General features: G+C 34.4%; 1 protein-coding gene across 1 annotated transcript in view; it reads left to right on the top strand.

Annotated features, from left to right (window-relative positions):
- The window catches only part of LOC150105884 (AP-2 complex subunit alpha-like), a 383,042-nt gene that overhangs the window by 110,719 nt on the left and 255,698 nt on the right, over window positions 1-16,625 (top strand). Inside the window, exon 8 of the mRNA XM_090393652.1 lies at window positions 6,161-6,269. Coding sequence (XP_090249778.1) covers window positions 6,161-6,269 — 109 coding nt within the window. The remainder of the gene's footprint in view (window positions 1-6,160; window positions 6,270-16,625) is intronic.

The raw sequence follows: 16,625 nt of genomic DNA, 5'->3' as shown, positions 1-16,625 counted from the left end.
AAATGCTTTTTCAAAGTCAATAAATGCAATATGTGTTTCTAAATTGTATTCTCTTCTTTTCTCTATTATTAATTTTAGGCAAAAGGATGGGTCTAATGTGATCGTCCTTTTCTAAACTCATTCTGTACTTCTAAAATAAAGTTATCGGAATATTTCATTAGTTTGCTATTTAAAATTCTGCTATATATTGTGTAACAGGAATTTAGTATGCTCTTAGGGTCATCTCTATTACCTTTTTTAAAGATAGGAATCACAATTGCTTTTTTCCATTCTATTGGGGGGGGGTTACCAGTTGTATAAATTTTATTTAAAAATAATAGGAGTCTTTCTTTGAATCTTGTTCCTGCATATTTATACAGTTCTGAACCTAGCTTACCTTCTCCAGGTGATTTTCCATTTCTTGTTTCTTTCAGGCTGATTTCTAATTCTTCTTTAGTTATTTTCTTTTCATTTCCATTAAATGTTTGCAAGTTGTCTTTTTTTAAATATTTATCTGTCCACAATTCTGTGTAGAAATTTAGAAATTCTTCTAATATCAATTCATTGTTTAATTTTATGTTTTCTTTAGTATCTGCATTTGGGTGTTTCAAAATCTTATGTACATTGAGTCTTATTTTATATAAATCATGACTGGGACATGGAAGAAATTCGTTCTAAATTAGAAACAAATTTGTTCCGTGATGTCTTTTTCTGACTTCTCTTTTAGCTATGGCTCTTATTCTTTTATATGCTATTCCATCTTCTAATCTTTTACTGCTTAACCATTTATGATAGGCTTCTTTTTTCATTTTGATTATTTCTTTGGTTGTATCATCCCAGATCTTCAGTTTTTTCCTTTTATTGAATTTTTTGGTCTTTCCTAAGCTTTCATTTGCTGATGCATTTAGTATTGTTTTTATATTAAGCCATTCTATTTCTTCATTTTTGTTTTATTTTATCGAGATATTGGTTAATTCTTTGTTCATATAGCCATTGTATATTTGTGTCATTTAATAGTTTAGTTTTATAACAAATGTTTTAAATTTTATTTCTGTTCTTGTTACTTGTAGCCATTTAGGTAGTAATCTTAATTTTATTTTAACAAGGAAGTTGTCACTGCTTATTTCATATCCTCTGTGAACTCTAACATCTAACGAAAACTTTGTCTTTTCATTTACGATGAAATAATCTAATATTGATTTCCATCCTCTTGCTGCCCAAGTATATTTATGTATGTCTTTATGTTTATAGAAAGAATTCATTATTTTTAGGTTATTATAAACTACAAAGTCAATCAATTTTTTACCATTCCTGTTTAGAGTATGTTCTCCATATATTCCTATATTATTATTAATTTTCATGTTTCCTATTCTTGCATTTAAGTCTCCTGCTAAAATTGCATAATCATTTTTATTTATTTTATTATATATATTTTGTAGCTGATTATAAAATTCAATATTATCCTGTTCTCTTCCTTCTTCGGGCATATAAACCAATTATTGTTAAATAACCTCTATCTATTTTTATTCTAGCTTCTATTATTCTTTCATTCTATAATTTATAATGTTTTAACTGTTTTGAAAGATAGTTATGGATCCAAATCATGACTCTTGCTTGTGCTCTTTGGTCTCTGTCAGCTCCACTGTATATCACATTAAAATTTTCAGTTCTCCTGGTTCCTTTTAATTTCTTTTTTGTTTCAGTGATTACTGCTATTTTAAAATTTCTTTCATTTAATATTTGGTCTAATTCTATTTCTTTATATGCTGTTCCGCTTACATTCCAGTTTGCTATATGTATTATATTTTTCGTTTCCATTTTTGGTTTACCTTTTCCATTCCAGGGTCATTTTCCATAGATTCATTCCAATTACCGTCTTCTTCTGTCACCTTAAAAGTAGAATTATGTTCTCCATGTCAGGTGACTAGCGTGACGATGGATAGTTCAATAGTAGGGCTGCTACTTTAAGGTTTCTGAACTAGTCATCTTCCAAATTTAAACCCATAGGAGGAAAAGGGTATATTGAAGGGGGGAAGAATAGACTATAGGAGAATAGAATAGAATTATAGTAGAGGTTTATAGTGGGGGGACACAGTTGTTAGGTCAGAAATGGAAAGATCCCATGGCCCTCAAGTACTCTAATAGCATAAGGGTCATAAAATAAGAAGAATTGGTTGAATAGGCCTTATCGGAAAAATCAAAGTGAGTGAATCTTCTTCAAAGTAGAGGAAGAAGAGGATAGATCCAGCTAGGGGACCATGGGAGTGTCACTTCCTTTACAATCAAGATGATTGTCCCTTATGGCCCTGTTGGTCTACAAGTCCTTATTCAGTATATTCGGACCACCCCACCATATATACATATACACACACATATAGATGTATATACACACACATACATGGTGGGCTCCCCTATCTGCCACCCAGGGGACACACTAGGGGTTACAGGGTCCCTCTGAGAGGACCCCATTAATTCCTCCGCTATGGTAAAACAGGCCTGTTGTACCATGCACTTCAAACATGTCACAGAATCAACTGGAAATGCACCAAGTCCCTACACCTTACCAAAACCTGGTTTGAAAGAAAGTTCAAATAGCTTGTGAGATGCTGAAACATCATCCAAATTTTAATTTACCATATATAAATTTAATATGATGTGAGAGCAGTTTTTGGCTAATTGGAATCAAGCAGGAATTGTAAGAAGAGTGTTACTATCTTGATTAAAAAAAATATAAAACAATTCTAAAAATATATATATTCTACCCAAGTCATTAAATTCCTGATATGAACCTTCTGTGAGTGTTCATGAAATGTTTTTATTTATTAATTTCTTATTGACAATTTTCCTCTAAATTAGTCTGCTATAGAACTCCAGTATTATCAGATTTTATTTCAAACTTTTAACGCCAAACTAACAAGCCTTTTTTGTGACATACTTGTTCTTAAGCAGGTTTTAATCAATTTCAACTTGGAAAAGGAACGTTCACCGCTCGTTACACTAACAGGTAAGATTAATAGTATTCTTAAAGCAATTGAAAAGTTAGGGAAAGATAAATTATTGGACACAATAAAATTAAGAATATCGAAAGGGCTTTTGAATATTTAAATTTTCCTTCCAAAAAATATCCCAGAAAGCACATAACTCGTCATATGGTTCTATTGCATTTATGTCTTTATTGTCGCAGTCCTTCAAGAGAATCTCCAAATCGTCACAATTTTTTCGTAAATCTTCGTTATTAATTTGTAGCAATCTATACAAGAAATTGAAATTATCATAATATGTTTTTAGTTGTTCAAAACGTTCTATTAACGAACACATTGCAACGTCTAGAAGTGTATAAAACACATTCACTCTAAATTTATCTTCTGGCGATTGTGGTGTTTCGTCATGATGCTCGTAGTCAAATTCTCGTGTCTTCTTTCGTCGTCGAACTTCCGTACCAGTTTTAAATTCTTGTTCTCCATCCATCTCTTCACTCAGTTCTTTTGCCGTCTTTAGAATTCTTTAAAATTTGTATCTGACCGATACGCTTGTAAACATATTTTTAAGTTTTCGATAGATTCTAAAGCAAGTGTAATGTTCATATTTTTGTCTTGAGACATTTTACTCACAGGATTTATTCTGTTAAGTAAATCATGCCAAGTTATAAGAGAGCAAATAAATTTGTAGTCCTTTATTTTAGCACATAATGTTTGTGCTTCATGCTGAGTTTCTTTATTAAAATTTTCATTATTTAAAATTTCAAAAAGTGCATCATAAATTTCTCCTAACTGATATCGTAGAGCGCAGATTGCATTAATTTTACTTTCCCATCGCGTTTCTGATGGCTGTTTCAATGTTAATTTTTTTTATGAACTTTAAAAGGATTGCCCAAGGTTTGTAAGAGAACAAAAAGAAATTTTATATTTCTTGAGTAATTGCAAAGAAACTAATTGTATCTGCATTCACTTTGGCTGCATCGTTAATGATTAAGTTTAGATTATGAGCAGCATATGCCACATAAAATGCTCAAGGATTTTTGTTCAAAAGCAAATTTTGGAGCCTATATTTGCCAAATTCTCATACCCTTGACCTCACATGTCTTCAATGGGAATGTTCCATTTTTCCAGTTGTTCCATTATTGTTGCACACAAACCACGTCCGTTCGAATCTGATATATCTGCAAAACCTAAAACCTAAAACGTTTTCTCTGATCTTGACAATTCCATTGTCACAGGAAACAAAGCGAATAATAATGGTCATTTGTTCTGTTTTACTTGCATCAGGTGTGCAGTCTAAAATTATGGAATAATATTTAGATTTTCGAATTTATAATAAAATTGTATCCCTGATTGCGTTACTTAGTTTCCAATATTTCATTTTGACTGTCTTTACTCAAATAGTGTACCCTATTGTATTCGTTGTAGGGCCCTTTCAACATGAGTTTCCATAACAGTTCGACTAATTTTAAAAAATTGCTATTATTCCTTTCATATAATTTATCAGATGATCCGCGAAAAACTAAATTTCAACTACCAAGTAATTTTATAATTTCAATCAAGCGTTCTAAAACACTCGTCCAATGTTTCTTTTCCATTTCATACATGCTTTGAGTCTGGGAATCAATAGTAGTTTTGTTTTTTTAAATTTTTATCAAAGTTCCTTCCATTTAAAGAAATTTTTCATGTGAGTTAAACTAATCTCATGCCTATGTAAAGTTGTACTTACATTTTTCCAATCGTTATAACCTTCTACATGACTCAGTAGGTGATTCAGTTGATTTAGTAGGTGCGACAAGTTTGCAACAAAAGCAAAAAACAGAATTTATAGTTTCGGAATAAATGAGCCATGTTCTTGGCACAAACTCCCGTTTTCCATTTTTCTATTATAATACGTGTCTCCAAATTTACGACCATATGTATCTGTGGGATATATTATATTTTTCTTTTGAACAGGCCCCATTTCAATTAAAACAACTTGTAATTTTTCATCAGTATTTCCCCATTCACCTGGATCTTCTAAATTTACAGAGCCTAGCAATGTGTTAGTTTCGTGGTCAACTACAACTAAATCTTGTTGTAGTTGACTAAATCCTAATTATTTTTCACTTAAATCATGTTCAATTATCTTGTTCAATAGTTGCAGTAGTACTTTCATGCAAACTGGATGATGTGCACGGCTCTTCAACTCTGATGTATCGAGTTGGTTACAATCTGCATCAGAATATTTTAATATTTTAACAAATTTATTAAGAGCCCCAGTTTATTTCTTAATATCTGCTTCTTTCGCAGCATGACGCTTATGATTTTGTGCACCGGATAGCTTTTTTTTTAAATTTTGATTCCATTTCTATTTTATACCCACACGAAATTATTACACAACACGACACAGGGACGAAATAATAGTCCGCACTGTGCTACTGTTAGTAGCCTACTGAGATGTGTAACATATGACTGGTTAACTAGCAACAAATGTTTTGTACAAAAATTTGTTTCTGCGCATAAACACCGTCCACCGATTCACTTTTGATAGATTGCAGTAGACACAACATTCTGCAGGCAAGCATTTAGCCTGCAGAATGTTGTGTAAACAGCCGGCTGATTGCAAGCAAATTGTAAACAGCCGGCTGATCAAAGAGGTGGCAATATACATTTTTTTAAAATTTTTAATTCGGTGTATCTGGCCTTATTTATTTTAATATTGATCATTCTAAGAATTTTTTGTTTTTATGATAAAAATTTTGTTTCTTAAAAATTACCTTATGAACTGCTCCCTGGTGGCGTCGCCCCCATCATAGTGGCGCCTGCATGCCCGCTTCCGCTGGCCCTGTCCATAAGACAGTGCAAACAACTGTGAAGATCATGGTAGAGAGGTTTTTAGTCTTGATTATCAACATTATTGACAGAAATGCTGATCTAGTTAGTGGAAATGTTGAGCATTTCTCTTTTTGCAATATTCAGTATGTGATCTAAATATTAATAGAAACAACTCATAAGAACTCAAATTGGTGTTTGTATTCGAGGCATTTTATGTGATCAGAGTAATATCATGATTGTCTTGTTATAAAGTGCATAAGAAGGCAGATTTGTTTCATCTTTCCGGTGAATTTTAAAATGATGGCTATTTTGTCCTTAATTGATAACAAGTGGCTATAACAGTAGTAGTCATATCTTTGTGTTAATTAAGATAATTGTGTTTTTAGATAGTAACAGCATCTTATACAGATTTACAAGACTACACCTATTACTTTGTGCCTGCTCCTTGGTTGTCAGTAAAACTTCTTCGGCTTCTTCAAAATTATTCGCCTCCAGGTAAGTAAAATTCCCCACTGCCCTACATTATTATAATTTACAATGTGATTTTCAGCTTCTTTCTTTATTACTATTACATAATTTTTTTTAATTTTCCCATGTACTTTTTTTTTAAAATACTCTTACCAAAATAATACTCTCAACTTATGATGTTAGTTATTCTAAAACTCACTCTTGAAACCTTCATATCATTACATATAATATGAATGTGTCAAATGACCAGCAAAAACTGTATTTAAAGAAATAAAATGGTAAATAAATTGAGTATATGACAAAAAAAGGTCGTGCATCTAGAATGCACTAAATTTTGTACACATGAAAAGAATAATTTAAAATATTCTTCTAAAAATAAGTAGTGTAATAAACTTAACATCATTACTAATACAAGAATGCACACGAGAATGTGATTATAGGCAGCTGCTCGGTTGTGCCGATTTAATATTTTTTGGATTTGGTGGGAATTATAGCCTGCCCAGGATATAAATGACCACATGAACAAGTAAACCAATATGCTCCTGAATGGGACAGAAGAAATAATTGATTTTTTGGAGAGCATAGAAATGTTGCTAATATATAAACCAGATGGAAGTAGACTTGAAAGTTTATGCAGAAGCCTTGGATAGCTTTTTTTGATAAACTGTTGACATACTGATTGGAAACTCTAATGACATCCTCTGGGGGACAACAGCAATGAAGGCTAAGTTGTTTTATTATTTTAGAAAGAGATTCCAGTTGTAGCCATTAGAGAGAGAGAGAGGTTGATTTAATATATTACAATTTTTGATGTCAGTGAATATCTGTTGAACATTGTGTACAGTCTGTTATTATTATTCTTATCCTAAGACCTCATAGAATCACAGACTCATCTAGGAGGTCCGTTTTGTGACACACACACACACACACACACACACACACACACACACACACACACACACACACACACACACACACACACACACAGCTTATCATACCGTGCCTTAAACACATTCAAATTCTCTGAAGGCATCATGCCTTCAGGCAATGCATTCCATTCATTCATAACTCTCATGCAAAAATCTGCTGTTCATTCACATCCTCTTTATAAAGCTTCCAAAGATTACCTTTTGTTCTTCACCCAATCTCCCACCATTTTATAAAAAAACCTCTTCACTGTTAATCCTATAACAACCCCTTATCGGCTTGTACATCTCTATCATGTCGCCCTGCCCCTCACTTCCAAACTGTAAATTGCATCTTTTCAACATTTCAGAAATCGGAATCTATTTTGATCAATTGCCTCTGGACTTTTTCTAACATCTCTCTGTCCTTTTGAAAATCAGGTGACCAAATCTGTGAACAGCAATCCATATGTAGCCTATTCAAGGCCTTGTACAGTGCAACCAGAATCTCCTTAGGTCCACAAATCAGTGTTCTTCACATCATTGTCAGAATTTTTTGTGTTTCTTTTCTAAATGGCCCTCAAAATTTTGGCAACATGTGCTCTAAATTTCAGATTGTTATTCACTATCATCCCAAAATCTCTTATTTCTTGAATCTACAACAATATATCTCCGCCAAGAGTAAATTCTAAATCCCATCTTTTTTTTCCAAATTTTAAAATCTTACATTTCGCATCATTGAACTGACGTCTCCCCTTTCATGCCCATTCATTCAGTCTATTCAAGTCTTCTTGTAAGGCCACAACACCTGCTCTACTCCTCATAATTCTTTTTAACTTTGGAACCAGCTATATATATGTGTGTGTGTGTGTGTATATATCATCATCATCATCATCATCATCAAATTCCTGCCATGTACCCTCAAGGGGTGTACAGGATATGACAGTACTACATGAAAAAATTACATCATTACTAACTTCCTATCTACAATTTTCCTCCAAATCAGTCTGTTACTTGTCAAGACTCCAACATTATCAGATCTTATATTTCTATCGTCTAAGGCACTTTGTACCGTATCAATCCACCTATATCTTGGTCTTCCTCTGGGTCGTTTTCCTGCAAACCTGGCAGAGAACACTTGTTTTGCTAATCTTTCCTCTCCCATTCTATTTAAATGACCATACCATCTGAGATTAGCTCTGCTAACGCACTCCTGGATGCTGACAATGTCAAGTTCTTTCCTAATATCCTCATTTTTAATATGATATTGCCATTGATGCCATCTGTTCACGCCTCTAATCTTTCTCAGGACTCTCATATCTGCGGTCTCTAGTCTTTGGTCAAGTGTTTTACTTCTGACCCAGCTCTCAGATCCAAAAGTTAAAATTGGTTTGAACACAGTCTTGTATACAGCTAATTTAGTGTTCCGACTAATTTCTTTCTTATTCCATATGAATTTATTCAATTGACTTCCCACGATACCAGCTTTGCTGATTCTGTTGTCTATTTCTATATTTAGTTTACCATCTTCACTAAAAATTGTGCCTAAGTAGCTGAAATGTTTTACTTGTTCCACAGGTTCTCCATTCACAACACAGTTGATATTTTCAATGATTCTGCCTATTTTCATTGTCTTTGTCTTTTTATTGCTGACCTTCATACCATATCTATTACAACAGCTATTCAATTTAGTCAGAGAATTTTGCAGACTTGTATTGGATTTATTTAGAAGTATAACATCATCCGCATAAAGCAAAGAGCTGACATTAACATCTCCAATTTTGATATCAGGTTTAATACCACATTCCTTCATAATGTGATCCATATAGATAATGAATAACAGAGGGGATAATGTACATCCTTGTCTCACACCAGATTTAACATTAAACCATCTTCCTGTACTTCCTTCAATTCTAACTGCTGACTCACAACTCAAATAAAGACTAAGTATTGCTTGATATAATGCCCCATTGACACCATATAACTGCAGCGTATTGAATAGCTTCTCTCTTGGCACTTTGTCATATGCCTTTTCCAAATCGACAAAACTTAAATACAGATCTTTGTTACATTCCCATGCTTTCTCGACTATTTGTCGTAAAGTGAAGATCTGATCCTGACAGCCTCTATTTGGCCTGAATCCAGCTTGTTCTTCACCAAGCTTTTCTTCCACAATTCTTCTCAACCGTTTCTCAAGTATACTTGCATAGATCTTGCCAGGAACACTCAGTAGGGAAATACCTCTGTAATTCTCACATTCAGTTTTATTTCCCTTTTTATATATGGGTACTATGAGAGCTCTACTCCAATCATCGGGAATTCGTCCCTCTGTCCAGGCTTTCTGAACTATGCAGTGCAGCCACTGTAAGACTCTTATATCACCATACTTCAGCATTTCTGGTCGAATATCATCTACTCCTGCTGCCTTTCCACATTTCAAGCCTTTGATGGCTTTTTCTACTTCAAGTATGGATATGTATTCCTGACTGCATGCCTGGTCAGTGTTTTTTATCACTGTGCTGTCATCACTGCTTGTTTCATTTAGCAGTTTTTCAAAGTAATTACTCCATACTTCAAGGATATCTTTTTCTCCTGTTTTCATTTCACCTTTATCATCTCTAATTCCTTTTACAGCACTCTTTCCTCCATTCCTAAGCTTCTTCAACAACCTCCAGAATATTTTGCCACCTTCTTGATATTTATTTTCTATATTCTTGCCAAAGTCCTCCCATGACTTTTGTTTAGCTAGTTTTACACACTGCTTAGCTTTCTTACATTTGTCTCTGTATTCTGTAAGAGTAAAAGCTGACTTATTTGCCAGGAACTTTTGATATGCTTTCTTCTTTTCCTTCACTGCCTCTTTAACTTCCTGTGTCCACCAGGGAGTTCTGATTTTTTTATCTTTGCATACAACCTCACCACATGCCTCTCTGGCAGAATCAATCAATGTTTCCTTCAGAGTTTGCCACTGAATCTCCAAGGTTTGATTCCTGTTCTCAAACTCTTTCATTTTCTTTTCAATAATATTTCTGTATTTTAGTCTACAGTTTACATCTGAGAGCTGCTCAACTTTTATTCGCTTTAAAACTTTCTTACATATTATTCTTTTCAATATGAAATTCAATTTTATCCTGCTCAAGACTAAATAGTGATCACTTCCAATTTCAAATCCTCTGTACACTCTGGTGTCCTGCACCAGGGAGAAAACATCACTATCAACAATAACATAGTCAATGAGACTTTTCTTATTCCTAGCCTCTTCTCTCCATGTGAATTTGTGCACATTTTTATGTTGGAACATGGTGTTAGTAATAACCAGTCCATGTCCTGAGCAGAAATCCAACAGATATTTGCCATTATTATTAGCTTTGCTCTTTTCTCCAAATTTTCCCAAAATATTTTTGTATGTCTCACAATCATTTCCTACTCTACTATTTAGATCCCCAACAAGGATCAACTTTTCCTTTTTCATTGTGTCAGTTGCTTTTTCTAAAGCCTCAAAAAATTCCTCCACTTCTACCTTAGTAGAACCTTCTGTGGGACCATAGGCACAAATAAGTCTCATTGTCCAGTTCCCCATTCTCATATTTGCCCACATTACTCTACTTGAGACTGACTGCCATTCAAGAAGATTAGCCTCGTATTTTGTGTTGAATACTATGGCTACTCCTTCTTTTCCTTGATTGTTATTGCCTGAATATAACATTTTGTATTTATTGCTCAGAAAGATCTCACCAGTTTTGGTCTTTTTGTGTATATATATATATATATATATATATATATATATTTGTTAAAGATACCAAGCAATTTTATAAGCTAGGTTTTTAATCCTTTTTTTCCAAGTAAGCAAACAGACAAGTAAGTCAAGTTTGCGGCTGTACATAGTGCAACTCGTGGTAAAGGTGGAGCAAGCTCTGATCAATTTCCTTAGAATTTTCCCCTAATGTAAAGCACATTTCCTTGCAGAAATGTATGAAGCTATGCATTAAGATAATGGCCAGTACCCATACCAGTTTCGACCTTTATTGAGGTCTCGTCAGTGGGAGCCAGACCTCTCGTCAGTGGGAGAAACCAGTATGGGTAGTGACCATTACCTTAATGCATAGCATCATACATTTCTGCAAGGAAAGGCTTTACATTAGGGGAAAATTCTAAGGAAAGTGATCAGAACTTGCTCCACCTTTACCACGAGTTGCCTAGTGTTGCACTACATGCAGCTGCAAACTTGACTTACTTGTCTGTTTGCTTACTTGGGAAAAAGGATTAAAAAACCTAGTTATAAAATTGCTTAGTATCTTTAGCATAATATATACCCAAGGTAAAAAACTTTCTACATATACATGCCATTGCTGTTTAATATGCAGGTTACACAACAATGGGCCTAAAACAGACCCCTGAGTCACACCACTAGTAACTTTCCTCTTCTGGGATATTGCTCCCCCATTCACAATTTGTTGATACTAATCAGACAGCCAATCTCCAATGAGCTAGTCTAATATCCAACCTCATCTGCTCTAGTTTGACAATCAAATTGTCATGTGCAGTTTGCTGTGTATCCATCTCCCATGTCCAATGCTACTGTCACCTTATTGTAATTATTATTATCTTACACCTCCAGTGAGTCCAAAGACTCATCGAGGGAGGGCACCTACTCTACAACTCCCTGTCTCCACCACTCAATCCATCAACTACCCCATCATCTACACTGATGCCATCTACTTCCAACCACCACCACTAGTATTTTCACAGACAATCACAAACATCTATGCCCACAGCGGGATTTGAACCTGCAGCGCCTTTTAACTGGAGAGCAGATTCGCTATCCACTTGGCCAACCAGGTCAGCTATAAGTAAGTAAGTAGATTACTAAATCATGACCTCCCTCAACAAATCTGTGCTGCCCATCAAAGATAATACCATTGTTGTCAACCCAATTCTGAATTCTGATTCTCACCAGCTTTTCCAACACTCTAACCAATACCTGACACACAGATTCGCCTATAATTTTGTGCTTGAATTCTGTCACCTCCTTTATGAAGTGGTACAATCTTGCCTTCCTTCCACTTCTTTGAAACTTGACTCGATGTAAGACTCATATTAAACAAATACATCAAGGCGGATGTCAACTCCCTGATACGTTCCTTCAAAATATGCAGCGATATATCTTCAAGTCCCACAGCCTTATTAATATCATCTTCTTTTTAGCCATTTTCTGTCCACTGCTGGACGAAGGCCTCCTCCAGTTCTTTCCACCTTTCTCTATTCTTGGCAATGGTTGACCAATTTTCTCAACAAAATTTGACAATTCATCACTCCACCTTCTTTTAGGACATCCTCAGCCTCGTTTACCTTCTTTTGAAATCCAGTTCATTAGTATGGTGATCCATCACTCATCTTCACTTCTGGATAGATGTCTTGCCTATTTCCATTTTAGTTGCTTATGATGAAGAATGATGTGAGTGATGCGAGTCCATCTTCATATCCAGGTGTTTCGCTTCTTATCTTTTAATGCGATGCCTAGTGTCAATCCCTCTATTTTTCTTTGAATTGTTGCTAGTTTATTTGCCAGTGCTTTTGATCGAGACCAAGTTTCACAACCATATGTGATGACTGGATGTATACAGTAGTTAAATGTCTTCCTTTTTAAACAGAGTGGGATATCATTGTTTTTAAAAATGCTTTTCAATTGTCTGAATGCACTCCAGGCAAGTTGAACTTTCCTATTTATTTCTTTTTGGAGTCCACAGTTTAGATCAGTGAGATGACCTAAGTATGTATATGAAGAAACTCTTTCCAAGAAATTGTTTTCTATTATTATGTTTTTTAATATCAATTATTAATATCAAGTTTGCTTAATTCCCCATATACCTCTTCCACACTCCCAGTCCGTCTCTCCTCATCATCCACTGCTCTTAAACTTTCCATGATGTGACATTCACAAGGATGAAAGATCTTTATGAACTGTTCATTAAATATCTTGACTACATCCTCTACAGCAGTTGTCCTTATATGATTTTTTCCAATCAGTGGCTTCCTACCATAATCATTCTTATTTTTTGCTACATATCAAAAGAACTCCCTAGGATTTTTTTTTGACTTCATTAACTAACTGCTGCTAATATTGACTTTTACTATCCTTACCGAGTCACCCTCCTTGCTTGTTCTTTGTATTCCTCATGGAATTGATTATTACAACTCCTCTTATGTTGCCTTTTTTCTCTATATTGCATGCTTAATCTCTTCATTCATCCATTTCACACCTACCTTATTTAACTTTGAAGCCTTTGGAATATTTAGACATTGCTCTACCAGATAGTTCTATATTGCCATAATCAATTTCCTTTCCACCCAACTCCACATTCCATGCAACATCTGCAAGTTGTTTCTTGAGCTTCTGATAATCACCAACCTTTTAGTTCCACATATATCCCCTTTCCTCATCAAAGTTCTCACATGGTTGGCAACCACTCAGGTAATCACTTCATCACTCTCGCAGGGAGATTTGAAACCTCATTCATAATAACATCCTATAATGAGATGGTCAAATCCAAGATCCTCAGTCCTTGTATGTCCTCTGTTAATACTACCTGAGGTAACTACCTCAAAAACTCAAGAAACTCATTTTCTTTACTTCTAGTCTTGTCATCGTAATCTATAGCTTAGAAATGGAGGAAAGAAGCTGTAAAAAGAATTAGAGTTGATAAAGGTGACATGAAAACTGGAGAAAAAGATATATTCTTGATGTGTAGAGTAATTACTTCAAAAAATTGCTAAATGAAACAAGCAGTGACAGCTCAGTGGTAAAAACACTCAACAGGCATGCAATCAGGAATACTATCCATGTTTGAAGTAGAAAAAGCCATCAAAAGCCTGAAATGAGGAAAGGCAGCAGGAGTAGATGATATTCAACCAGAAATGCTCAAGTATGGAGGTATAAAAGTATTGCAGTGGCTGCACTACATAGTTCAGAAGGCCTGGACAGAGGAACAAATTCCAGATGATTGGAGTAGAGTTCTCATAGTACCCATATATAAAAAGGAAAATAAAACTGAATGTGAGAATTACAGAGGCATTTCATTACTGAGTGTTCCTGGTAAGATATATGCAAATATACTTGAGAAACTTCATCTTGTTCATTCTACCTCCCAGCAAGCAGACCTTGTGCACCTTTTCTCTCACCATCCCTCTTATCATCGAATATCTGTACATTGCCACTCTGAAATCATTTCATATTTCTATCAAATCTTTTGTCCCATTCTTCTTCACACTCCCATGCAAATCTGTAATTCTCCTTGGTTCATTCGTCATATGTTTAATCTCTTGCCTCATCTTTACCAACTCTGCTTTCATCTCTTCAATTATTATCTCACTGCCATTTATACCAATCACATTTTCTCTACCTTGTATATCCACTGTTTTACTGCTCACTGCCGCCAGTTATTTCAGTTCTGTTACTGCTCACCGCTGCTAACTCACTGCCACTTTCATCCACTGTCTTACTGTTCAAACAGTACAGTTAACTCTGCTTACTCCCATTGGTACATCCATGATCTTTTGCGTACTACCACTCCAATTCAATGATATCTCATAATCGATAAGTTTGCTACATTTCTTGCATGCCCAAACTCTCATCTCTCTCTCCTACGAATCCTCTCCACATACTGTACGCCCAGAGATGCAAGACCCTTCAACACTTGTGTGCATATCAGAAGAAGGAGAATCCATTCTGATAATTGCGCAATCATTCAATCTTGTGGGATGAGCGGTTTATTATTACATGTTGGAAAATTAACTTTTCTTTTATCAACATTGTAATTTTTAAAGTGGTAACTATTTTGCTTGTATAACAGTTGGAAAATTTTACGTATATAAAGCAAGTGATTTCGTGTGTTGGTGACCAATTCGTACATCCTTTATTTCTTTCTCCTCTTCAGCATGAATTGATTATTGGCAATCTGCCAGACTGGGTTCTATGAACTGTGGGTGTACAATAAATTTCAATCTCTCTCCAATCATACAATAATGCCTTAAAAAATTCAATTCAAATTCATTAAAATTAAAATTCAGTAAAATGTTGAAGTGTGTGATGCAACAATAATGTATGCTGTATTTTGTCAGCTTTGATAATAACTCCCCCCCACCCCCCAACATCTCATAGAGCTTTCAATTCTGGAAATGTGGTGTTTAGAAGTGGTAGCGTTGGATTATGAATAATTTTAGCAACTTCAAAATGTGATTTACTTTTGTTGTATTACAAGAGATGAGAAATGTTGCATTCGATATTGTGCATAAAATGCAATTGAGAAAATTGTTTTAGGAGAGTTGAAAGTTTGTGACCTTAACCTAAGTTTGTCTTCTGTTAGCAGATGATTTGAGAGATTAATTACCCACTTATTGTGGGAAAGCTTGCTAGAATTAGGAACTCATTGTTGGAGGGCACTTAATTTGTTACCAAGATGTAGTGTAAGTTTACAAAGAGCACAGTTTCCAGAAAGTTTGGAAATATTAAGAATCAAATTCATCATCATCATCATCATCAAATTCCTTCCATGTACCCTCAAGGGGTGTACAGGATATGATAGTACTACATGAAAAAATTACATCATTATTAATTTCCTATCTAAATAATCCAATTGGATGAATAATCCAATAATCTAAATAATCCAATTGGAAGCCAATTGGATGAATCAAATTCATCCAATCTTTATTAAGGACATTAGACAAGTTAGATTCTAAATTTGAAATTTCTAGAATTATGAGATAGTCTTTGAATGTCTTAAATGGTTGCATATGAGAGAATGACACACTCTGAAATAGATTCTTAGATACCAGCAAAAGTAGGGATAAGATTTGTGTTCCTGTTTTTTTTTTGTAAAGAAATTCTGACCAAGACCTTATGATGCTGCAAGACAATTTCTTGAGTTATATACAATATTAAGAAGTATAGTAACTTAACATTATATGCATAATGTTTTTTTTGGATCCTAATAGTATATATATATTTTTTTCATTTGGCTGTCTTGCAACTGCAGACATAAAAATATTCCATTCTCCATGTACCTTCATTGTTTTTTTTTTATTTTAAAATTTCCAACTGTAATACACTGAGGATGGTTCAAGATATATGTACTGAAATATTTTTATTATAATTAACCTTAGTTAAATATTTAACGATGCTTAATGTGTAACTTTATAAATGAATAGCACACAGTTATCCCTTCTTTAACAACAACAAAAACAATTGTGGGTTTCATTGGAAAGGAGCCTATAGCTATGTCTTCAATCTGCTTGTAGGTTTTGTCATGCCAGTAATAAAATAACCCAAGTTAATGGTAAAAGTGAATAAGGCTAATATGTCAAGACAAACAAGAGATTGGATAAGTTCTGAAGTTTCTTTTAGGGATATATTAGTGATGGGGATTATGTTTGACAAGCAAGATTTGAAGTGCATAGAATTTACCATGGGAGGGGGAAGGGG

Source organism: Typopeltis vanoorti, chromosome 6 (genome assembly GCF_054136105.1).
Source record: "Typopeltis vanoorti isolate ZY-2024b chromosome 6, IOZ_Tvanoo_1.0, whole genome shotgun sequence".
NCBI lineage: Eukaryota > Metazoa > Arthropoda > Arachnida > Uropygi > Thelyphonidae > Typopeltis > Typopeltis vanoorti.
The sequence above is the reverse complement of the archived record's forward strand: the minus strand, read 5'-3'. Positions and strand labels throughout refer to the sequence as shown.